The sequence below is a fragment of the Malania oleifera genome, chromosome 1, assembly GCF_029873635.1.
Source record: "Malania oleifera isolate guangnan ecotype guangnan chromosome 1, ASM2987363v1, whole genome shotgun sequence".
Classification (NCBI taxonomy): Eukaryota; Viridiplantae; Streptophyta; class Magnoliopsida; order Santalales; family Ximeniaceae; genus Malania; species Malania oleifera.
Window position 1 is genome coordinate 91,024,384 of NC_080417.1, and position 26,641 is coordinate 91,051,024.

General features: G+C 38.9%; 1 protein-coding gene across 1 annotated transcript; it reads right to left on the bottom strand.

Moving 5' to 3' along the window:
- Nucleotides 1-18,304: 18,304 nt before the first annotated feature.
- LOC131147435 (MYB-like transcription factor EOBI) lies at nt 18,305-19,790 on the bottom strand. The gene is made up of 4 exons (XM_058097057.1): nt 19,750-19,790; nt 19,083-19,177; nt 18,761-18,890; nt 18,305-18,662 (listed from the first exon to the last, which is right to left on the bottom strand). Exons 1-4 carry the CDS (start codon nt 19,788-19,790, stop codon nt 18,305-18,307), a joined length of 624 nt encoding a protein of 207 aa, XP_057953040.1.
- Between the last annotated feature and the right edge of the window lie 6,851 nt (nt 19,791-26,641).

Consider the following 26,641-nt stretch of genomic DNA (forward strand, 5'->3'; position numbering starts at 1 on the left):
GCTGGAGCTGATCGTTGGAAAAGTTTATTTGGATTTCGTCCCAATCTCAAGGTAAGACATTTTATTCAGTATTTGTCTTCCCCTCAGTTATAGGAAATGCAATACACGAAGAAATACTAATGTTTTGTTCAGGAGGATGTGGTTTTCAGGGTATTAAGTGGAGAGCCCTGCGGGTATCAGGTTAGAGTACAGTAGGGGCTTTTTCAGAGATAAGGTAAGGGAAATATGCTATGCTAGGAAATTTACTTATGTTATCAGAAATATTATATATGTATGCATGTATAATATGAATTTTTAAAGTATGTGTGGCCTGAGTATATGATATTGACATGGAGTTTTAGGTAGTTTTTCAGTATTTCAAATTATATAGATATAGTGAGAAAATTGTAGATTTCATACAGACATAGTTTGCATATATATATATATATATATATATATATATATATATCAGTATACAGATATTTATTCAGAACAATGTATACAGTGAATAAAGAAAGTTATGTTTTTCCCAAAATGCCATAACACTTAGATTATATAGAAAGAAAGTATAGACATATTATATAGAAAGAAAGTATAGACAGATTACACAGCTATAGCATCAAGATGCTATGGATATTACAGTATTTATAGTATAGTAATATAGTGTTATGGTTATTTTGGAAATATAATGAAAATAGTATAAAGAGTATAGTACGTATATATATAGTATCAGATCCCTATGGAAAGATTATAGCCAGATACAGTACAGGCACAAAATATAGAGCACGGTACCATTGCTAGATATAGATAGAGTGCAACCACATATCTCAGATAGTGTGTGGGTACCGTCAGCCGTACTCAGAAAGTATGTAGCTCCCCAGTTCACTAGGTTGAGGGGGTCAGTTTGACGAGGTAGCAGCCAGTTCCGAGCTTAGGAGTGTATGCAGTTTGGCTGGGTTGGAGTAGTGTAGAGTATATTGACTTATCTGGAGGGCTGACCAGATTAAGTCCCGCCTACGGGCCGCACAATCCTATTATGAGGGGTCAAATCATGACATATAGAGTCCCAGGGAAAGAACACAGTTATATATATGTATACAACTTTATAGCTTTTATTGTATATAGTATGATATAGCACTATGAATGATAGAAAGTTCAGATGATACAAATGTTTTAAGTTATTATACATGTGTTGTACAGAATTGCCAGATTATACAGTTTTTAAATATTATTATTGTAATTTTATGACTTGGTCACCACACACTAGTAATAGCATATTTCCACTTACTGAGCATCGACTCACCCCATTACATTATCATGTTTCAGGTGAGACAGCTGGGCGAGCAGATCAGGCTCGCAGGTAGAGAATATATTGATTACCTTGGTTCAGAGGGTAAGTTTTGTGTAGGATTTTGTATTTTTGGGTAGTTGACACTACAGCTGGGATATATTATGTAGCTATAGTTGAAAATACTAAATTCTGGTATTGTATATACATGTACATGTGGTTATGTGATTTATGTTTTTCCGCTACATAGGGATGCCCATTACATGCAAGTATTCGAGTAATTCATTATTATAGAAAAAAAAAATGGTAAGAATTTTGAGGACGTTACAATTTGGTATCAGAGCAAAGGGCTAGTTATCCTGATCCCCGGGAACTCTTGCTTATGAATGATTGTGGCGAAGTAAGACTCTCCGCCCGAGAACTTGCTGAATTGAGGGACGGCGATACGTAACGCCTTAATCTCAGTGAGTGCTCTGATAGGTACCCGTTGTTTCCATGGGCGCAAGGCCCACAAGGTTAAGTGACAACGCCTGAAAGGGGGACATTACAATTTTTTCTCTCTTTCTTTTTATTATTTAATTACTATAATTATCCGGGTCTCTACATTCTCTCCTCCTTATAAAAATTTCATCATCGAAATTTGCTATTTTAAATTATACACCATCCATTGAGGAAAAATGGGCTACTTATTTTATTACTTACTCTCACTCATCGGAAAGGAATATAGTGGTTACATATACAATTTTGGGAGATTACAATAATTGAACAAAATTCTCCTGTAACCAACCAAAATAGAAACTAATACATGTACTAATTAACCTGCAAAAGAAACGTTACTTACTTACCTGATCTTTTTTTATTACTGCTGGTCTCCACTGAATAGGTATGGGTATTTTTGTCGTATTTGCTCCTCGAGTTCCCTTGAAGCTTCTTCCACTACATGATTCCTCTATAGGACTTTTACTAATGGAATTTTCTTACTGCGCAATTCATGTTCTTTCCTATCTAGAATCTACACTAGTGTTTCCTCATATGCCAAATTATTACTAAGTTCTATCCCTACATAGCTGATCACATGGGAGGGACCTGAGACGTATTTTCTTAACATGGAAATATGAAATATGTCGTGTATTTTGGATAAAGTTTGTGGTAAAGCTAGCCGATAGGCAACTGACCCCACTCTCTCAAGTATCTCAAATGGGCTAATAAACTTAAGGTTGAACTTACCCTTCCTCCCAAACCTCATAACTCCTTTCAGCAATGCTATTTTCAGAAACACATGATCTCCAACATCAAACTCCAATTTTCGGCGAAGAGTATCAGCATAACTTTTCTGCCGACTCTGAACTACACTGATTCTGTCCTAATAAGTCAAACCTTATCATATGCCTACTGCACTAACTCTGGTCCCAATACTCATCTCTCGCCCATCTCATCCCAATATAGTGGAGAACAGAACCTTCTACCATAAAATGCCTCGTAAGGTGCCATGCTGATGATGGCCTGATAGCTGTTATTATACGCAAATTCAACCAGTGGCATATACTGGGTCCAACTACCCCCAAAGTCCAACACACATGCTCATAACATATCCTCAAGGATTTGGATCGTCCTCTCTGTCTCCCCATCAGTCTGAGGATGAAATGTTGTACTAAATGATAATTGAGATCCCATAGCCTCCTGCAAGCTCCTCCAAAATCGTGAGATGAAATGTGGGTCTCGATCTGATACTATAGACACTGGCACACCATGTGATTGTACTATCTCTTGAATATATAATTCTTTCAGTCTGTTCATGGAGTCATTGACTTTGACAGGGATAAAATGAGTAGTCTTCGTCATTCTATATACAATCAGCCAAATCGTGTTCTGCTTAGGCAACGTCGGCGGTAAACCTATAACAAAATTCATAGAAATATAGTCCCACTTCCACTCAGGGATGTGAAGTGGCTACAACTATCCTGCCAGTCTCTGGTGCTCAGCCTTCACCTGCGGGCACGTCAAACAATGCTCCACGAATTTGGCTATCTCCCTCTTCATACCACTCCACCAAAATGATTCTCGAAGATCCCGATACATTTTAGTGCTACCAGGATGCATTGTATATAAGGATCTGTGAGCCTCCTCTAGGATTGTCCTTCTGATATGTACATCTACAGGCACACACAGCCTGGTATGGAACCTTAGAGTTCCATCATCTGAAACACTAAATTCCTCTCCCTGTCCATCTTGCACTTTAGCTATCAGCTCCACTAATTCTGTGTCATCCCTCCGAGCAGTTTTAATCCTCTCATGTAGAGTAGGCTATACCACCAAGTTGGCAATAAATGCCCAAGGATTACTCTCTACCAGCTTTACACTAAGCCTCTCCAAGTCTATTTGGATCGGGTACTAAATTACTACTGCTAACTGTGCTGCTCCTCCAGATTTCCGATTCAGAACATCAGCCACCACATTAGCCTTCATTGGGTGGTAACTGATGGTGCAGTCGAAATCCTTAATAAGTTTCAACCATCTTCTCTACTTCATATTTAAGTCCTTCTGCATGAAGAAGTACTTTAGACTCTTATGGTCTGAAAATATTTCACATCTTTCTCCATACAAGTAATGCCTCCATATTTTCAATGCATGAACCACTACAGCCAATTCTAGATCATGGGTAGGATAATTCTTTTCATAATCTTTCAATTTTCTGGAAGCATATGCTACTACTCTTCCTTGCTGCATCAACACACATCCAAGCCTTTTCAAAGACGCGTCACTGTAGATCACATAACCATCACCTCCTAATGGAATAGTCAATATTGGCGCAGTGACGAGCCTTCGCTTCAATTTCTGGAAGCTCTACTCACAATCATCATTCCATTCAGACCTAACATTCTTCCTGATTAGTCACATCAAAAGCCCTGACAATCCTAAGAATCCCTCTACAAACCAACGGTAATAATCTGCTAGTCCCAAGAAACTCCTGATTTCCTGAACGTTCCTCGGCCTAACCCAATTCACCACTACCTCTACCTTACTAGGATCTACTGAGATTCCATCTCCTAATATAACATGCCCCAAAAATGCAACTTTATCTAACCAGAATTCACATTTGCTAAACTTGGCATACAATTTCTCTTCCCTGCGCATTTGAAGTACTGGCCTTATATGCGTCTCATGCTCCTCAAAACTCCTCGAGTAGACCAGTATGTCATCAATGAAAACCACAATGAACTGGTCTAAATACTAATGAAATACTTTGTTCATCAAATTCATAAATACAATAGGAGCATTCGTCAGTTTGAATGGCATGACCAAAAATTCATAATGGTTATACCGAGTTCGGAACGCTGTCTTAAAGATGTCCTCTACCCTGACTTTTACCTGATTGTATCTAGAGCGCAGATCAATCTTTGAATACCGTGTACCCTGAAGCTTATCAAATAAGTCATCTATACGGGGTAGAGGATACTTATTCTTAACCATTAATTTGTTTATTTCCCTGTAATCTATGCACATCCTCATAGTACCGTCTTTCTTTTTCACAAATAAAACTAGAACTCCCCAAGGCGACACACTAGGTATGATAAACCCTTTATTTAATAAATCCTGCAACTGATCCTTTAGTTCTCCCAATTCTGCTAAAGCCATTCGATAAGGAGTTATAGAGATCGGTGTCGTCCTTGGAAGTAAATCGATAGCAAAATCTACCTCGCGGTCGGGAGGCAATTCGGGTAGTTCCTTTGAAAAAACGTTTAGAAACTCCTTTATCACTGGTGTACTGACAAGTTTCAATTCATTTTCTGTCACCTCTTTTACATAGGCCATAAACCCCTGACATCCATCCAGGAGTAGTCTTATCACCTGTATGGCTAACACTAATTGAGGCGGGGAATGCACCAGTGACCCCACAAATTTGAATTCTTGCTTTCCTGGTGGTCTGAATATCACCTCTTTCAAATGACAATTGATACTTGCATAATTAGCAGACAGCCAGTCCATACCCAATATTACATCAAATCCATGCATGTCTAACACAATTAGATTAGCTGGTAATACTTTCCCCTGAATATCAACTGGATAGTCTCTGAGCACCCTACAACACCTCACCACTAACCCTATCAGTGTAGCTACTGAAAATTCAACATCTAATATCTGTGTCTCAACACTAGACAGTTTAACATATCCCACAGACACGAAAGAGTGGGTGGAACCCAAATCAAATAAAAACAATATCTTGATATGATAAAGCAGTAAGGGTATCTATCACAACGTCGCCTGTGGTCTCAGCGTCTCCCGACATTAATGCATAAACTCTTGTTGGGGTTACATTCCTCTACTGACCACCACGAGGCACTTGATAACCTCCTCGGTAAGGTCTGGGAGCAAGAGCGGTACCAAGTGGTGTAGGGCAATCTTATGCTAAATGTCCCAATCCACCACAATAATAGCATATGCCTCTCCCTGCTCGGCACTCTCCCAGATGTTTCTTTCCACACGTCTGATAAACTGGGTATATCTGCATACCCTAAACCTCATGGCCCCTCATCTCTTGCCTCTGTCCCTTGCCATAATTACCTCTCCTCCATGGGCCCTAACTAGATCCCTATTAAAAACCTGAAGGTGTGGACCTCTTCTTCTGATATCCTACTAAAATGATATAGTCATGATCAACCCGAACCTACGGATATTGGGGATATACCTGTTATACATCTCTGATACCTAGCATCGAAAAACATAAATTTCATACAACACCAAACACAATATCAGGGTTCTACTGAATCTGTCATATGTATACAAACATCCACAAAGGACCCAAAAAGTATCCTAGGATTATAACCCAAAAACAATCTGACCCTAACTCAACTACTTACCCTTCTACCAGGATAACTCGGTCAACCTCTACTGTTGCGGAGCTCTATCCGCCCTTCTACCTGGATTTCCTGAAACATTTGTAATGTTGGGGTGAGACACCTCTCAGTAAGGAAGATAAACTAATATCATTGTGTGACAACATGAGTATTATCGTGCTTAACATGAACTGTACATAATATGTATATCTAATAAAAACTGGCTGTATAAACTCTGAGCAAAACATGATATATCATATCATAATAAATGTCATAATAAATATCATACTAATTTCTATAATCATGAAAAACATCTTCTATAATTGTACAATACTGACATAATACCCAGGATGGATAACTTGTTGATGTAATTTCTTACCCCCCCCCCCCCCCACGTGATAGGGTTATGTGGCCCAAATGCGAGACCTAACAATAGTTAGCCGACCACACTAAGTCAACTTATGTCTGTAAGTATGATGGGCTTACCCCACCTGGTCCGGACTGCCAAGGGAACACCTCCACTACACTGAAACCACATCGAATGCCATCTCCCACACTCTATTTGATATGTGTGGTAGCACTAACAAAAACTTGAACTTATACATATAGTTACGGTACCATGCTCTGAAATCTAAACTAAGTCGTCCAGGTTCTAATAACTTATAGTACATTTCATATTACTAATACATAGTTGTTTCGTATTTCTGAGTAATATCTGACATGATCATATTTTCATGGATTCTGACATATCATACATAATCACGGCATTTATGCCGGCCATATCATACATATAAATGATGGCATCTACGCCGGCCATATCATAACATATAAACCCGCCATCTACGCTAGCCATATCATAACATACTGAATATGAATTTTCTACACTGTTAAACATAATATTCTAAACCATAGTTTATGTACTGTTTTCATGGTTTTTCTGAAAACTATTATAACACGCTTATTCTGTAAAATCATATTATTTTGGTATAACATAATTTTGATGGAAATTTATACTCATGCCACACAAATATGAATAATACTTTAAACATAAAATTTAATATGAAACCATATTCTCTGATAAAATGTATTAAATCTATTTCCCTATTCAACAACAATATTTTCAAACACTGTAACATATATATATGTAAGAACCTGAACCGTGATAGATGGGTTTAAATAAATAGGAGAGAGGTAAAATTGAAATTTGAACAGGCTTCATCGACGAAGCTAGAGTTCGTCGACGAAGGCCATGCATCTCTCGTCGATGAAGTTCATAGGCTCGTCGATGAGGAGAAGTCGAGGAGTTTCTGGAAACCAGTGATATCAAGATTCGTCAACGAATCCACCGTCTCATCGAAGAGAAGACTATAGAGCTTCATTAACAAAGACACCATCTTGTCAACGAGTTTGCCTGAGTTAAAGGGCTATAAATATCATTTTTCATTTCTTAACCATTAAGAAAACTAAATCCTATCTCTCTCTCTCTCTCTCTCTCTCTCTCTCTCTCTCTCTCTCTCTCTCTCTCTCGCTCTCTCTCTCTATAACTCCCCCTACTCTCTATCTCTCTAGATTTCTTCGTCGTTCGTCGCGAAAATCATGAATCTGAATTTACCACAACGATCGTGGAAGGATTTTCTACAAGTCCTACAGATTAGAATCCCGTTTCAGAGATTTTTGGGTTTCGGCTTAAAATCTAGGTAAGGCTCGGTTTTTAATTCTGATCCGGTAGTTTTGTAAGGAATAGTGTTGTGAGTATATACTGTACTGTTGATTGTAGGTTTTGGAACTCGGTTTGCTGTTTAGGGGCATTGGAGTTCAGGATTTTCTATTCAGGGAAAAGGTAAGGGGAACTGTGTTTACAATGGTTATTTTTGAAATAGGACTTGATAGAATTGTGGTTCACGGTCCTGTGTGTGTTTTGGCTACTCATTTCGGGGGGGGGGGGGAATCTAATGGGGAAATTTATGGGTTTTTCATGATTATAGTTTTGGGAAAAAGGGGGCAACGAACTACATCCCTAGTTTTGTTGAAAAGCGAGTGTATATGTTGATTTATACTGTGTTATAGGGATGGTCATGTCTTGACTTGTTTAAAATTTATGTGTTTGGAAAACCATGATTTTAGATTACCAAATGGGTGTAGTTTGTTTGGTTAAATGAGTATGCATGTGTGTGTGTGATTGGTTTAAATGCTAGTAGGAACGCAGTTCCGAATTATTCCAGGTACTAAGAGTGTTCGGCTCTATATCTGAGGGCATATGAAATCGCTGGCCATAGGTTGGCAGAGGTCCGACTTTATATCTGAGGGCGTGAGCTTATTCTGGAAAATCAAACGAAAGGGTGTGTATCCACTAGTTAGCGTCGGTACGATGTCATAGAAGTCGGGGACTAGACATGTGTCGGTGGCGCCATGTTTGCGGGTTGGCTATGGGCCAATGCTGTATGTTGCGGGTCGGCTTCGGGCCGATGGGTGTGATGACACCAAGATTGCTGATCATGTGTGGGTGTGCGCGTATGCACTGTGTGAAATTTGTACTAGACTGCATTTAACTACGTGTATGTTACATCATGATAACACTCAAATGCCACACACCAATATAACATGTGTTCTTCCTTATTGAGAGGTGTCTCACCCGTACTGTACGTATATTTTTACAGGTCCTTCAAGTAATCGAAACTAGAATCCTGGTGTAGGGAGTGTAGTGGCCGGTGTACTGCGGTTAGTGCTTAGGTAAGTGCTAGGACTATGTTTTGATGGGTTGCCATTTTAGGATGTGTTAGGCACCTAGTTGTACATTGTATGATTGAGCATTCCTGCTCTTGTATAGACTCTAGTATGGTACTGTATGTATATAGTATGACCTTTTCTGCTGCATATATTCTATTATGTTTGGATGTGTATAGGGTGTCTGAGAACCCCACGGGGTTGAACCATCATCTATTGTCCTGTATCTTTGGATGTTTTGTATGATACAGGGACTGAGAACCCCTGGATTCCATTTTCGGGTTCGGGAAGTGATAGCTTGGTATTAGAGCTAACCAGGTTCTTAGGTCTTGTAGACTTGCTTAGGCTTAGTTGTGAGTACATACCAGAGTATAGGATGTTGGATATGGGTAGAGTTGGTTAAGGGTTGTTCGGTTGTTAGGCTAGGATTTGTCGACGGTATTCCATATTTTTCCTAGGCTAACAATTCCAGTAAAAGTAAGGCAAATCATTGATCACTTTCGTGTTGGTGTGATAGGACAGACATGGACCTAGCAGGGAGTAGTTAACACGATTAGTGTAGATCATTGTGTTAACTGTATGTGTTGTAGGGATACTGATAGATTCCTATTGTGTTGCAGAATGGAGCCCAAGGATAAAGACCTAGGAAGTGGCTCCGAGAAGATGACAAGTGATGAGTCTTCTTCTGTGCCTCGAGGTTTGATAAGGCAGGTATTATGGGAGATTGAACGGAGTGTGAGGAGACGCGAACGCTCTCCTACTGCTGCGGGGTGCACCATTGAGAGGTTCACAGGCATGCATCCTCCTACGTTCTTTGGGAGACCAGACCCAACGATAGCAAAGGATAGGTGGAGAAAACTGAGAGGATTTTGGAAGTCCTGCACTGTACAGATAGGCATCGAGTCCTCTATGCTACCTTCCAGCTATTTGGGGAGGCGGGTCGATGGTGGACTGTGGTGAATCTATTGGAGAAGCAGAGGGGTGGTCCTGAGGAGATGTCATGGAGCCGTTTTAAGAAGGTGTTCTTTGACAGGTACTTCCCGGCTTCTGTATGTGATGCAAAGGCAAATGAATTTTCTGCTCTGACTCAGGGGAGTATAACGGTGCAAGGGTATGCGGCTCGGTATATAGAGCTATCCCGGTTTGCGTTGTGTTTGATCTCGAGTGAGTATGAGAAGACTCAGAGGTTGCAGAAGGGCTTGAGGAAGGATATCCGTAGAATAGTGGGTATGTTTCAGATCCGTGAGTTCTCGATGTTGGTGGATAAAGCCACGTTGATTGAGACCGGTATCCGAGAGGATGAGATGGATCAGGAATCGAGAAAGAGGACAATACCTTCTGGTTCTTAGATAGGATCTCGTCAGGGATCGTGGAAGAAGAGAAGTAAGGGCTCGAGTTACCGTTATAATATCGAGCGCTAGGATTCTCGAGGGAGCTAGACTAGTGGACGTTGTACCAAATGCCATAAATGGCACGAGGGTGAGTGCTGGTCATTTGGGGGGTAACTACTACAATTGTGGCTAGCTAGGTCACATGTTTCGTGATTGTCATACACCAAAGCGAGATGTTCCTGCATCCAGTGTGAATCGAGGGAGCAACCATATACCTCGAGGAACCGTTTAGATGAATACAGCTCTAGCCAAAGTATATTCCCTTGCTCCAGCGGACACTGGGCATTTAGGGAACGTGGTGATAGGTACCTTATTATTGCTTTGAAATAAGGCTTCTGTTTTGTTTGATTCAGGTACAACCCACTCTTTTGTATCTATGAATTTTTTGGGATGGTGTGGGTTTGAGATCCAAGTCATGAACGAGGTGTTATCAGTTACTATGACATCTGGGATTTTATCATTTTGTAGGAAGATATTGGGAGACTGCCTAGTGGTAATTCAAGGGAAGCTACTACCGGCGGATCTTACGGTATACGACATGTCAGAGTTTGATATCATTTTTGGGATGGATTGGTTGTTCTCCAGTTATGCTGTGATCGATTGTCATAGGAAGGTAGTACTATTTAGACCTTCTGGGGAGCAGGAATATGAATTCGTGGGATCGTGTGTGCGTTCGATGCCACAGATTCTATCGATATTGTAGGCGAGAAGGCTACTCTTGGATGGGTGTCAGGGGTAGCTTGTGTGAAGGAACCGCTGTGGGATGAGTTGAGACTCAAGGATATTCAGGTGGTCAGCGAGTTCCCGGATGTGTTTCCAGATGATTTACCCGGTTTACCTCCGGATCATGAGGTGAAGTTTGCGATAGAGTTGCTTCCTAGCAAGGCACCGATCTCTAAAGCTCTGTACCAGATGGCTCTAGCGGAACTTCGAGAGTTGAAGGAGCAGTTGTAAGAATTACTAAATAGGGGTTTTATTCAACCTAGTATTTTGCCCTGGGGAGCCCCAGTACTGTTTGCGAAGAAGAATGACGAGTCAATGCAGATGTGCATTGATTACCGTGAGATTAACGAGGTAACTATGAAAAATCGCTATCCTTTACCTTGTATCGATGATCTTTTTGACCAGTTGCAGGGGACGTGGGTCTTTTCGAAGATCAACTTCCGATTAGGATATCATTAGGTGAGGGTCAAATCGGAGGATGTAGCAAAGACGATTTTTTGAACTAGATATGGCCACTATGAGTTTTTGGTCATGCCTTTTGGGTTGACGAATGCTCTAGAGGTATTTATGGATCTTATAAACAGGGTTTTTAATGAGTACTTGGATCGGTTTGTGGTGGTATTCATTGACGATATTCTGATATACTCAAGGAGTTCGAAAGAGCATGAGGACCATTTGGGGTTAGTATTACAGATTCTGCAGGAGAAGAAGTTGCGTACTAAATTGAAGAAGTGTGAATTATGGTTGAGTCAGATTGCGTCCTTAGGCCATGTGGTTACTGGGGATGGTATATCAATTGATCCTAGCAAAATTGAAGCAGTTTGGAGTTTTCTAGGACTGGCGAATTATTATCGTTGGTTCGTGGAGGGGCTCTCTAAACTATCTGAGCCTCTGACTCGATTCACTAGGAAAGCAGTACAGTTTGACTGGACTAGTGATTGCGAATAGTGTTTTTCGGAATTGAAGCACCAGCTGGTTACTGCTCCAGTGTTGACCATTCCTTTGGGGGATAGTGGGTTTGTGATCTATAGCAACACATCTCTTAAAGGTCTAGGATGTGTGCTTATACAGCAGGGTAAGGTAGTAGCGTATGTTTCTCGGCAATTGAAAAAGTATGAGAAGAATTATCCTATGCATGATCTAAAGTTGGGTGCTGTTGTATATGCACTGAAGATCTGACGACACTATCTATATGGTGTGCAGTGTGAGATCTTTACTAATCATAAGAGCCTCATGTATTTTTTCACACAAAAGGAGTTGAACATGAGGCAGATGCGGTGGCTAGAGTTGATGAAGGACTACGATTACACGATCAGTTATCACCCGGGAAAGGCTAATGTGGTAGTTGATGCGTTGAGTCGGAAGTCAGGACCTACGGTTGTATCTGCGGTTGTAACTCAGTGTCACAACAGACGAGATTTGGAGAGCTCGGGTATAGAGTTGGTATCTGGTGATCATCAGGCTTTCATTGCTAGCTTGGTGGTCCAGCCACCTTGTTTAAGCATATAAAAGTTGTGCAGGCTAGTGATCTAGAGTTGGCAGAGATTGGGGAAAAGGTACAATAGGGTCTGGCTACAGAGTTTAACATCTCTGACAGGGGTGTGTTAAGGTTTGAGAGCAGGCTATGTGTTCCGATCGATGATGAGATCAGAAGGACGATTTTGGAGGAAGCGCATCGTTCTTTGTATACAGTACATCCAGGTAGTACAAATATGTATTGGGATATGCGTAAGACCTTCTGGTGGTTTGGTATGAAAAGGCAGATTGCTCAGTTGGTGGGGCAGTGTCTGACATGTCAGCAGGTGAAAGTTGAACATCAGAGGCCGGCAGGGCCGTTACAGCCATTGCCTATTCCGGTGTGGAAATGGGAGCATATTTCCATGGATTTTGTGACCGGATTGCCGCCAGCACTTCACGGGCAGAATGCTATTTGGGTGATTATGGATAGATTGACGAAATCTACTCATTTCATACCGATGAAAGTTGACTATCCTTTGAGTAGGCTAGTAGATTTGTATGTACATGAGATTGTGAAAATGCACGGAGTACCGATGTCCATTGTATCAGATCGAGATCCGAAGTTTACTTCTCGATTCTGGATGAGCTTGCAGGAGGCATTGGGGATGAAGCTTACTTTCAGTACAGCGTTCCACCCCCAGACTGATGGACAATCGGAGAGGACGATACAGATATTGGAAGATATGTTGCGAGCTTGTGTGTTAGACTTCAGTGGTAGCTAGATACAGTTTATGCCACTTGTAGAGTTCGCTTATAATAACGGCTTCCAGTCTAGTATCAGGATGGCATCGTTCGAGGCTTTGTATAGTCGGAGGTGTCGATCTCCTTTGTGTTGGGATGTGGTTGGTGAACGTTAGGTGTTAGGACCTAAACTTGTGTAGCAGGCATCTGAGAAGGTGGGTTTGATCCGGGAGAGGATTAGATTAGCTCAGAGTCGACAGAAGAGTTACGTAGATGTTCACCGCCATGATTTAGAGTTCAAAGTGGGGGGTAAGGTATTTCTATGAATCACTCCGATGAAAAGGGTGATGAGATTTGGGAGGAAGGGCAAGTTGAGCCCGAGGTATATTGGACCGTTCGAGGTTCTTGAGCGAGTGGGTCCGGTAGCCTATAGGATTGCATTACCTCCAGCACTCTCGAGGGTCCATGATGTGTTTCACGTATCCATGCTGAGGAAGTACATATTAGATCTATCACATGTTATCAGTTATGATGAGTTGGAAATTGGGGATACTTTAGCGTATGAGGAGATACCTGTTCAGGTTCTGGACTATAAAGTTTAGAAGCTTCGTAGTAAAGAAATACCCTTAGTGAAGTTATTATGGTGGAACCACGAGGTTGAGGAAGCTTCTTGGGAACTGGAAATGAAAATATGTCGGAAGTATCCACAGTTGTTTTCAGTACTTGTATGTTATCCTAGTTTGGGCTGGAATAGGTGGTTAGTCATCGGGAGTGTGTGTATTTTGAACTCCTGGGACAGTTGTATATGTAACCATGGTATTCCTCCATCATAAGTGAGGGTGTATATGTGTATGTATATGATGGGACTGCGTTGTAGTAGTCACCAGTTTCTTGTTAGTATTGTGTGTATATGTATTCAGTTGTATGAGTTTGTGAGTGAGAGAAAGCAAATTTTGAGGAAGAAATTTTTTGTAAGGAGAGGAGATTGTAAGAACCCGAGCCGTGATAGATGGGTTTAAATAAATAAGAGAGGAGTAAAATTGGAATTTGAACAGGTTTCATCAACGAAGCCAGAGTTCATCGACGAAGGTCATGCATCTCTCGTCAACGAAGTTCAGAGGCTCGTCGACGAGGAGAAGCCGAGGAGTTTCGGGAAACTGGTGATATCAAGATTCATCGAAAAATCCACCATCTCATCGATGAGAAGACTATAGAGCCTCGTCGACACGGACACCATCTCGTCAACGAGTTTGCCCGAGTCAAAGGGCTATAAATATCATTTTTCATTGCTTAACCATTAAGAAAACTAAATCCTATCTCTCTCTCTCTCTCTCTAGAACTCTCCCTACTCTCTATCTCTCTCGATTTCTTTGTCGTTCATCATGAGAATCGTGAATCTAATCTTCCTACGAGGATCGTGGAAGGATTCTCTACAAGTTCTACGAATTGGAATCCTATTTCGGAGATTTTTGGGTTTCGGCTTAAAATCAAGGTAAGGCTCGATTTTTAATTCTGATCCAGTAGTTTTGTAGGGAACAGTGTTGTGAGTATTCTGTACTGTTGATTGTAGGTTTTGGAACTCGATTCGTTGTTTAGGGGCCTTAGAGTTCGAGATTTGCTATTCGGGGAAGAGGTAAGGGGAACTGTGTTTATATCGGTTATTTTTGAAATCGGACTCGGTAGAACTGCAGTTCACAGTCCTGCGTGTGTTTTGGCAACTCATTTGGGGGAATCTAACGGGAAAAACTATGGGTTTTTCATTGTTACAGTTTTGGGAAAAAAGGGGCGACGGGCTGCATCCCTGGTTTTGTTAAAAATCGAATGTATATGTTGATTTATACTATGTTATAGGGACGGTCGTGCCTTGACTTGTTTAAACTGTATGTGTTTGGAAAACTATGATTTTAGATTACCAAATGGGTATGGTTTGTTTGATTATATGAGCATGCATGTGTGTGTGTGATTGGTTTAAATGTTAGTAGGAACGCGGTTCCGAATTGTTCCAAGTACTCAGAGTGTCCAGCTCTATATCTGAGGGCATATGAAATCACTGGCCATAGGTTGGCAGAGGTCCGGCTCTATATTTGAGGGCGTGAGCCTATTCCGGCAGATCAAGTTGAAGGGTGTGGATCCACCAGTTAGCGCTGGTACGATGCCATGGGAGTTGGGGACTAGCCATGTGCTGGTGGCGCCATGTTCGCGAGTTGGCTATGGGCCAACGCCGTATGTCACGAGCTGACTTCGAGCCAATGGGTGTGACGACACCGAGATTGCTGATCATGTGTGGGTGTGCATGTATGCACTGTGTGAAATTAGTACTGGATTACATTTAACTGCGTGTATGTTGCATCATGATAACACTCAAATGTTACACACCGATATAACCTGTGTTCTTCCTTACTGAGAGGTGTCTCACCCCTACTGTGCGTACATTTTTACAGGTCCTTCAAGTTGCCGAAACTAGCGCTGGTGTAGGGAGCATAATGGCCGGTGTACTATGGTTAGCGCTTAGGTAAGTGCTAGGATTGTGTTTTGATGGCTTGCCATTTTGGGATGTGTTGGGCACCTAGTTGTACATTGTATAATAGAGTCCGTTCCTGCTCTTGTATAGACTCTGGTATGGTATTGTATGTATATAGTATGACATTTTCTGCTACGTATATTCTGTTATGTTTGGATGTGTATAGGGTGCCTAGGAACCCCATGGGGTCGGACCCTCATCTATTGTCCTGTATCTTTGGATGTTTTGTACGATACATGGACTGGTTGGTTTACATTTTCACCCCTGGATTCCGTTTCCGGGTTTGGGGCGTGACATATATATATATATATATACAATTTCTGAAAATAAACTGTCTATTAATAAATAATTTCATGAAAAATGTTGACTTAATTTATCCCCTTACCTAACTTATTGAAAAGGCCACAAACCTTACAAAACCGGCTCCTGTGTGTTCCGAGCTTAACACCTTGAAATTCACATTTCCCAAAAAATAAACCTATACCAGTATAACACCCTCCAACACATTCCCCTTAGTTCAGAAATACCCAATAACTTATAAAACTTAAAATAACCAACTTACGTACCCAAATTTTGGGATGGTGCCCAAATGCTCCAAAATCAAATTTCTAATATGGCAGTATTGTAGAGAATCTTTCCAAGAGTAGTGTGGCAGCTTCCGATTGTCAAATCGGCGAGAATCGAAGCCGGAATTCTAGAGAGAAGGTAAAAGAGATGAATTCTAGAGAGAGATAGAGGGTTTTGCATGCAAATTCTCGTTGAAATCCCGAGTTTAGGATATTTATAGAATGTTGCCTCATTAACAAGACACGTCACTTTGTCGATGAGTCCAAGAAGGAGGTTCGTTGATAATATCATAACCTTCGTCGACGAATTTCAGGTCTTGAAATCAGCACTCTCGGTTTCTCTTCGTCAACGAGACATGTGTCCTCGTCGACGTTCCCAAGAGGTCACTCGTCGACAAATATTCTAAGCTCGTCAACGAGTCCCTTCTAAGCCCCTTTGGAAAAATTATATTTCTCTCTTTCCCTTTTTTATTTAATTACTATAATTCTCCAGGTCTTTACATACTTTAATTTTGAACAATTTTTATTTAAAATTTTAATAATTTATGAATGCTTTAGTAATTTTGGTTTAATTTTATGTATTTTAAAATGTAATTAAAGGATTTTATAGGAATTTTTTTAAAGCTTTAGTGACGATTTGCAAAACCATTACTAATAATGGGAAGATGAAGCATTAGTGACGGTTTATAAACTGTCACTATAGAATCAACCTTATGGGGGCCAAATATTAGTGACGGTTCTATAATTGTTACTAATAGTCAATTATTAGTAACGATTTTAATAATTGTCACTAAAAAGCGTGCTATTAGTGATGGTTTTTCGACCATCACTACTACAGTCATATTAATGACGATTATTAAATCTGTCACTAATACATGCGTTTTAGTGATGAAATTGAGCTGACTATATATGTAATTTTATAGTGACGGTCGTACACTATTAGTGACGGTTTTCTTCTGTCACTAATACTTTATTATTAGTGACGGTTTGAATATTTCGTCACTAATAAGTATTAGTATCTGGAGATATGGTGACAAAGCTAAAACCGTCACTAATGCTAAGAAAATTGTCACTAATACTATTAGTGACGCTTTTTTAAATATTAGTGACGGTTTAAAACTATCACTAATAACCTTATTTCTTGTAGTCTTACTCACTTTAATACATACTCACGGTGCACTCATAATTATTTTATTTTCACTCTCACTCTCTCTGTATGTCACAATGAAGTGTAAGTGCTCCTATAGGAGGTGATCACCGCAACCTAATTCTTTCAAAAAAAATTAATTTTCCTCCTTTTTCAAAGAGATTGGTGAAATTCTGACGTTGACCTCCTCTTCCATGTGTGTCATGCACAATGCTCTTGCCTCCTTTTTAATAAATGAGGCGGGCCCAGTTGTGCCAGCCATCTTTTACTACCCGTTTCTCCCCAACACAACTCAAATCTAAAAGTTATAATTAATACTATTAATTATAAAAATCATTGGATGCCTAACAAAATCAATATTCTCTTTTTTGTTCTTCTATATGTTTCTCCTTTCATTTGACGGATGAAATAATTTTTTTTTTTCTCCTTCTATATGTTTCTCCCACCGCTGTATGCTCAAGCTTATGGCTCGAGTCTCATTTCTCTTCTTCACTAATAATAATTCTCAAATTTAGGATATAGATGGGATTAATTCTCGAAAACATTATTGCACTACCAAGCTGGCCCCAGTAACCTTTCATTGACACACGAATTAATTAGAATGTTCAAAATATGCATATAAATACATTATTCCCATACCTAAAAATTCAAATTTCAATTTTTAAATTTGAAATTTATTTAAATCTTAAAAATAGTATAATGTAAGTTTATATTCAATTTTATTCAAATTGATGCAAACATAAATTCAACACCTCGAAATTCATGTTTCAGGCCAAGCACAACCTTCATATATAACTTCTGATAATAACTTAAGCTGCTTTGCTTCGCAGATAGAATTACTGGAACCCTTACTGGGGGAATTACAAGTTACGCATGACTACATATATAAAGTTGCAGAGGTGGCGGCTGCTGCAACTTGTATGCAGATGACCTATGCAGCCATGGTGGGGTCGTCTAGGTTCCACAAACCACCCCACAAGCTGCCGTCATCCTCCGCTGTATGCGGATCCTCTTGGAGCATCACATCCACGGGCCATTGATCCTCCCAGTAATTAGGATATGCCGCAACCTGATCGCCTTGTGCGGCCTCCTTCATAATCATGCCATCGCCAGCTTCATCTTGGCATTGCTGTTGCTGTTTTACAACTTCGTTGGCTGATCTAATTTCTTGCTTGTCTTGCCTCTGCCTCCAGCTGGTGTTAATCTCTCTCTTCTTGAAGTGGGTCCTCCAGTAGTTCTTTATCTCATTGTCTGTTCTCCCCGGCAAGTACCGAGCAATTGTTGACCACCTGCAGCATATATATATATGAGTCGTACGTATATATTAATTTCCTTAAAATTAAATTAGGAGAGAGAGAGAGAGAGAGGAATAGTATAGATGCATTACTTGTTTCCCCACAGAGCATGCAGTTCTATGATGATGGCTTCTTCAAGAGAAGTCATTTGGCCTCTCTTAAGACCAGGTCTAAGGTAATTAACCCACCTTAGCCTACAGCTCTTCCCACTTCTGTTCAACCCTGCAGCCCACGCACGCATGCATGCACGCTATATGAATTAATTATACTCAATCAAACTGGTAATATTGTCTCAAATTAACATTACTTTTAAGCTCTACCTCTTTTTGTTTTTTCTTTCACACGCGCTCACATAAAAATGAAGTACTGGACAATTGAAATCGATATAAGTAAAAAGACTGAACTGATCATCACCTGCAGACTTAGCCACGGAAGTCCATCTGCCTTCCCCATGCTGGCTTACATATTCTTTAAGCAGCTTATCCTCTTCGCGAGTCCAAGGACCCTTCCTCAACCCCACACCACCACCTGCCCCCGAATTATCTCCCCATCCCATCAACCCCATCATCTTCAATTTCCAGTTGTCTCTCTAAGAATATATCTGTAATCTCCTAGCTAGTTATTTTGTACGACGCAAATTGCGCACTGGCTAGCTTCACTTATTTATGTAATCACCTCCTCAATCGATCATCTATCTGATCTGTTTTGATCAATTAATAAGTACATACATAACCCCCGGGTGATTAACTCAACAATAAGGATATGTGTATATATATATATATATATATATATATATATATATATATACATACTAGCCCAAGGATTGCTACATTGGTCACACTGTCGGGAACATAGCCAATCAGAAAGCAGCAGGTGGTTTGCTAAGTCCTGGGAAACGTACCGAAATTCGCTAATTCCAAGACTCTCTATTAACTTAATCAAAATTTCGGAACTCAGCTCATCAACCTACTTTATTAATTCGTTATATGATTAATTTAATAAAAGCAATACATATATTAATTTAATGTTGATTCAGCCTGGTTTTTGTTGATGCTTCCTTGAAAGAGACCTCCACTTAAACTGCATTGCAACATCTGGTGATCTGCACAATCTCCGCAGCATGCTTTACAGATATATAAACTGTTTAAAGGCTGTGGTACGTAGTTCATTATTTTATAGGCAAAAGAATGTTCTAGGATACATAGGGCAATGGGGGTCTATATTTATATGGGGGAGGGGATGACTTCGACGGGTCACCTTGTCGACGCGTGGCCCTGAGCTGTATATGATCATCATATTTGGAGTCTAGGGCACTGCCTCTCTCTCCATCTCTCTCTGAAGACGGCCATCTTTTTAAGCAATGCCACTGTGGTTACGGGTGCAGGCATTGATGAGCGACAGTGACAAATTGAATAACAATTAAAAGGGCTTATGCAAAAAATCTAGAGATGTTCATAATCGTGTAAAGCTCCTTTGATTCGATGGTCGACAGTCCAAAAGCTTTTAGATGTGTGTCAAGCATGCATAAAAATAACACTATCAACGGCCACAAACTCAAGCTTCCCTTCAGATACGCTTAGAGCCATCCATGTGTATTGAAAGTACACATTTTAGTAATTCACGGAAGGACAAACTGGAACGGTCCTCTAGAAAACCCACGTTCAGTATCTCGTCATCCCTGTGAACAGGGGCACGGGAGATATTTTAGAACCAAAGGCTTCTAGATGAATCTAGGTAGATCATTGTGCACACATTGGATAACTAACTGATTAATAATTAAATCATGCCAAGTTATTAGATATAATTAACTAATTAAAAAACATGTACTTTCCTTTCTTCAATTGTTATAACATAAATGAAACTATTAAAACTAGGTTTGATGTCATTCTGGGTTGGAAATTGTTGAAAATATGCCAAAAATAATAGTAACTAGTAAAATGCCTATACTTTATGGTGGGATAAATTAAAAATTTATTAAAAACAAGAATGAAGACGCTAGGAAGTGAATATTGAGCTTCCGTATTGTTGATATTTTAAATTATATGGCAGTGTTAAGAAATAAAATGGTACTAAATTTTAGGACATGGAATTTGCTTGGTTTAATTAAAATGGATTTAATTTATGAAAAACATACATAGATCTTGAAAATAATTCCTTTTTTACTTGGTCTTAAGGAGTAAATTACCAACTTGAGTTTTCATTTTGGAGAGATTCATTCTCAATTCATATTGCGTTTGATTTAACGGTTAATTTGTTTTAATCGAAAATTTTCTCATGCTACTTTTTGGAGCATGACTTTTAAACCTTTGATTTGAATTTGGATTGATTTGTACTAATTTTAATACAATTTTACACATTTAATCCAAATTTACTACAAATTCAAATTCAAAACATCTCCAAAATAGGTTTAGAAATTTCTTGAGTTGTGAATCTAACCTCCATGCATGTTACTATATGTTATATATATATGATGTGTATATACCTCACGTCCAAAGACTTAGGGGATGTCTACTCCTTTCTTATTTCATATAAAATGAAATAATTAAGAATATATAAAAATAATTATTTCCTTACTAATTTATGTCTTAATTTTTTATGAAGTTACAAATGTAAATGGAAAAGAAATGATCATAATATATGATTTGTTAAGATTCAGACTTCCATGCAAGGTACAATTACAGGGAGAGAGAGAGAGCGAGAGAGAGAGAGAGAGAGAGAGAACGACTGCTCACATGCCAACCTACATTTAGTATTGCAGATCAAGCAAATTACATAATAATATAAACCTAAGCATAATATATGTGCAAATACTAAAATGCCCCAAGTGAAATATATATTATCTAACATCCCCCCTCAAACTCACGATGGCGTACCAAGAAGCATCGAGAGTTTGCTGAGTAGAAACTAGACACAATCAATAGTGTGGAACTTTGTGAAGAAGTCAGCCAGCTGCATGGTAAAGGAAATGAATGGGAGAGAGATGGTACCAAGGCGAAGATGATGACGTGTGAGATGACAATCAATTTCAATATGCTTAGTGCGTTCATGAAAGACAGATTTATGAGCAATCTGAATAGCACTGGTGTTGTCATAATACATAGGAGTGAGTTCAACAAGAAAGACACTCATGTTAGCAAGTAACCAATGCAACCAAACCGCAGTAGTTGAAGTCATGGCACGATACTCAACCCCAGTAGAAGAATGAGAAATTATAGAATGCTTCTTGCTTTTCCAGGAAATGAGAGAATCACCAAGAAAAACACAGAAACCAGTTGTGGACTAGCGGTATGTAGGATCTCTAGCCCAATCAGCATTAGAATAAGTACGAAGTTCTAAAGCAGATGTAGAAGGGAGTAATATACTGTGATACAATGACCCGCGGATATAACGCAAGATATGGAGAATAGCAGCCCAATGGATCGTAATAGGAAATAAGACAAATTGACTGACAATATGAACTGCATATGTAATATCAGGTCGAGTGATGGAAAGATAAATCAAACTGCCAACAATAGTACAGTATAGAGTTGGATCTACCAATGGAACCCCATCAGAAGAAGTATTATGAGCATTGAATTCAAGAGGAGTGGCGACAGTTCAAGTATCAGTAAGACATGTTCTTTGAATGACATATGCTACATATTTATACTGAGAGAGAAGATAACCTTTAGGAGAATAGGCTACCTCAATGCCAAAAAAGTATCGCAAGGGTCCCAAATCTTTCATTTCAAAGTGGTGGTGAAGCTCTGATTTCAACTATGCAATCCCATCTGTATCATTTCCAGTTACAATCATATCATCTACATAAAGATGGAGAATAATACGCCCAACAAAAGTACAACAAGTAAATAAGGCAAAACCATGATCACTTTAGCAGAAGCCAAAAGAACAAAGCACATTAGAGAACTTCTCAAACCAAGCCCTAGGAGCCTGTTTAAGATCATACAAAGCTTTTCTCAATCTACCCCTGGATGATGAGGAACACCAGGGGGTGGAGACATATAAACTTCCTCATTGAGATCCCTGTTTAGGAAGGCATTCTTGACATCTAACTATGAGAGGTTCCATTGGTTAATAGAAGTTACTGCAATCAAAGTACGTACATATGTCATCAAAACCAACTTTTTGAGTAAACCCTTTTGCAACCAACCGGGCTTTATATCTTTCAACAGAACCATTAGACTTAGTTTTGATCTTGTAGACCCAGTGACATCCCACTACTGTTTTACCAAGAGGAAAAGGTACCAACTCCCGCGTGTTGGCCTTATCCAGAGCAACAGGTTCTTCATTTATAGCCTGTTGCCAAAAGGGTCAAGAGTTGCCTCCTTATAGGAAGTAGGCTCACAATGGGAATGAAGAGAAACTCAAAAAGCAGCAAATCTAGAAGAATAACAAGAATTAGACATAAGAACATGTGAATCAAGATGAGAATAGGGCTTCGAAGTCGCGTTGGATAATGAGAAGATGCAGGGTCCACATGATCGAAAGATGAAGAGGAGTTCACCAAGGAGGATAAGGAGTTTGTACGTGCAAAAGAAAGTGAAGGAAAAGTAGAAAAAATAGGAGCAACTAGAGAAGACTCTGAATCAATATCACAAGTAAATGGATCAATATTTACAATGTCATACTCATTTAAGATGCTAGAAATTGTTGAAATAGAGAAGAAAGGAATGTGTTCAAGAAAAGTAACATGACGAGAGACATAAAGCTTTTGTGTTTCTGGATCATAAGACCGATATCCTTCTTGTCCATCACCATAACCACGAAACACACACATAGAGGATCATGAAGACAACTTAGAACGTTCATTATGAGGATGAAGGACAAAGCATGTGCAACTAAATACTCTCAAATGAAAATACTCTGGAGCCTTTTTGTATAATTTCTCATAAGGAAAGACTCCCAAATTAAGAGCAGTAGGAATTCTATTAATAAAATATATGGCAGTAAGAATGGCTTCTCCCTAGAAAACTTTGGGAACATTACTAGAAAGGAGAAGGGATCGAACTGTCTAAACGATGTGCCTATGTTTTCTTTCAACCACACCATTTTGCTCACAAGTGTCCGTGCATGATGATTGATGTATGGTGCCATCAGAGGTGAGTAGGGTGGAAAACTCAATAGAATTATATTCTCCCCCCAAATCACACTTAAAACATTTAATGACAGTTAAATGTTGAGTTTGAACCAAAACACGAAATATTTTATAGATGCTAATGAAATCAGAACGTTTCTTCATGAGATATATCCAAGTAAAAAAAGTGTAATCATCAATGAAAGAACCATTATATCGGCATCCTCCCTTTTAGGCAGTAGGAGCTGGTCCCCAAACATTAGAATGAATTAGATCAAAGGGTGCAAGAGACACTGATGTACTTTTATTAAAGGGCAAAGTAGAGAATTTTGCAAGTTTACAACCACTACAATCAGAAATATCATAAGATAAACTTCCTAATACTCCTATGGAAGCCAAAAATCTCAATCAGAAACTAGAAACATGTCCAAGGCGTGAATGCCATAAATAAAAACTAAAGAATTTGAACTCAAACGAAAAGAAGACAAATCAATACTAGAATCAACAAATTCTTTGACCTGAAGTTCTTCTAACACATACAATGCCCCCTTCCTACGGCCTATCCCAATTAGCTTCTTGGAATATGGATCCTGCACAAAAGATGAAGTTGGAGTAAAAGAAACATTGCATCTAGTATCACATAGTTGACTAATAGAAATCAAATTCAATAAAAGTTGAGGAATAGAATAAATATCAAAAAGACACAAACAAGATGAAATGATGGAACTAGTACCTACCAATGGCATTGGGGTACCATTGGTAGCTAAAACGGATGAAGGTATCAAGGTAGAAGATACGGATGTAAACAGAGAAATGTTATTTGACATATGATGAGTAGCATTTGAATCAAAAACCTAAGTAAACGGAGATATACCTGAAGTGGAGGAGGAGGACAAAACTATGGAAGGAGAAACATAAAAGACATTTAGACTTTAATGTAGAAAAAAGCTTCTGCGACTGCTCTGCAATAAGAAATAGTATAGGAGCGGTGGGACACGCCTCTTCTAATGATGTAGTGGCTGCATTGTGATAATGCCTAGATTTTGAAGTCTATTGTTGTCTCTTACTTAATAATATTCACTATAAAAAAACTGATTTTTAGTGACGAACGTATTAATGACGGATTCAATTGCGTCACTAAAAGTGGGTATTAGTGGCAGTTTTTAAGAACCGTCACTAATAATTTCATCACAAAAAATCAGTTTTCCCACTCAAACTATAGCGGGAAACCATTTTTCATGCAAAAATTATCTCAACAAAAATATTAGCGACGATTCTTGGGGTATTAGTGACGAATTAAGTCTGTCATTAAAAGTCACTTATTAGTGACAATTCAGTAACCATCACTACTATTATTGTATTAATATATAAAAATAATTTAGTTAACAATATTGATGAAGATCGCACTTATATAGGAACATTGATCAAGCGCGGGCGCTTAGTAAATGCTTGCTTGAAGATCAATTGGAAGACTTGAAGAAAAAGTATGAAAATGCTAAAGAGACAATCATTCATTTGTGAGAGGATAACAGAGTAAGGAGCGATAAGGGAAAGAGGAGGAAGGAGGGATGCGAGATGTTATTGGGTCCTTCAAGGTGTTTTGGTGAAGGTGAGAAAGAGGTTGTTGCTTATTTGAAAAATAAGATGAAGGATTTGGAGTGTGCGAAGGCGAGAGCCGAGGCTAGGGTTGAGGCTTGGAAGAAGCAATTAATTTATGGAATTAGAGGCTAGGGTTTGTGCCTAGAAGAGGATATGACTTTGTTAATGAGGTGGGAAAATGAAGTACAAAACAGGGGTCCATGTATGTGTGCAAAGATTCAAGGTTAGTTGAATTGTATTTTAACTTTTATCTTGGAAATATTCTTTTGCAAGCCCTTTCAATTTTTTTTTCCTTTTTCCTATCATCATACCTAGGAGAGACCTTCACACTATCCACTTGACAAAACACATAACTAATTTGTTCCCCTTCTCTTTCCTTCGTTGGCTCTCAAATTTGGTTTTCTGTTTGGTTTGAGAGTTGTTTAGGGACACTTTTCCTCTCAGTTAGGCTATGCAACATCCTTATTTGTATGTTGTGTGTGTTTTTCATTGTCTGCTAATAAAAGCTCTTGTGCACTTATAAAATTTATTACTTGTTGGATTACCGTGAACTGTTTATTGTAAACAACCAAGTTTGGAGCATATCTATATGAAAAGTGTCATTCTACAAACGAAATGCTGCCAAAATTTTTGTAAACTTCTATAATTTTGGAAAACATAATCTTATAAAGTTTCATGCATATCATTATCTTTATTTTTGAGTCCTAAGGTTGTCTTGAGCGCATTGAGCATCTGTATGATGCAAAAATCTTCTGAATTACATGCTTTTTCGACTTACAGGTTTGGAAAATGTTCTATTTACAGACGCCATACTGCCAAAAATTTGTTAAATTTTTCCCAAAATAATCAAAATCATATACCATATTTGTGAGAATGATTATAGTGTGCTAAATGTTAAAACTTATTTGAAATGATGAGTAAAGTTCAAATGAATTTTGAACTTCATCTATAAATTTACTTTTACATATGCTAAGTAAAAATTCTATCAATTATGGACTCATTTGCATTATTTGATTATTATAGTTGTTTTTGAGTCCTAAAGAAGTCATGTAAACCATGAACATCACATTTGAATTTTTCATAGAACTATATTCTAATATAAATTGTTTGTGGGATGCATGAACATATTACATTATTTAATGCTTATTATATGAAACTCTTGAGCACTCATAAAATTCATTACTGGTCAGATTATTATGAACTATTTAGTGTAAACACCCATGTTTGGAACATATCTCTATGGAAAATGTCTTATTTACAGGCGGAATGCCGCCAAAATTTTTCTAAACTGATAAAGCTT

Bases quoted from the DNA above. Each gene is read 5' to 3' on its own strand.
- LOC131147435 (XM_058097057.1), bottom strand. From the start codon at position 19,790: ATGCTGCGGAGATTGTGCAGATCACCAGATGTTGCAATGCA. The intron at 19,178-19,749 runs GTTTAAGTGGAG...TGTGGGGTTGAG, and splicing joins TCACCAGATGTTGCAATGCA to GAAGGGTCCTTGGACTCGCG. The intron at 18,663-18,760 runs GTAATGCATCTA...TATATGCTGCAG, and splicing joins CATGCTCTGTGGGGAAACAA to GTGGTCAACAATTGCTCGGT.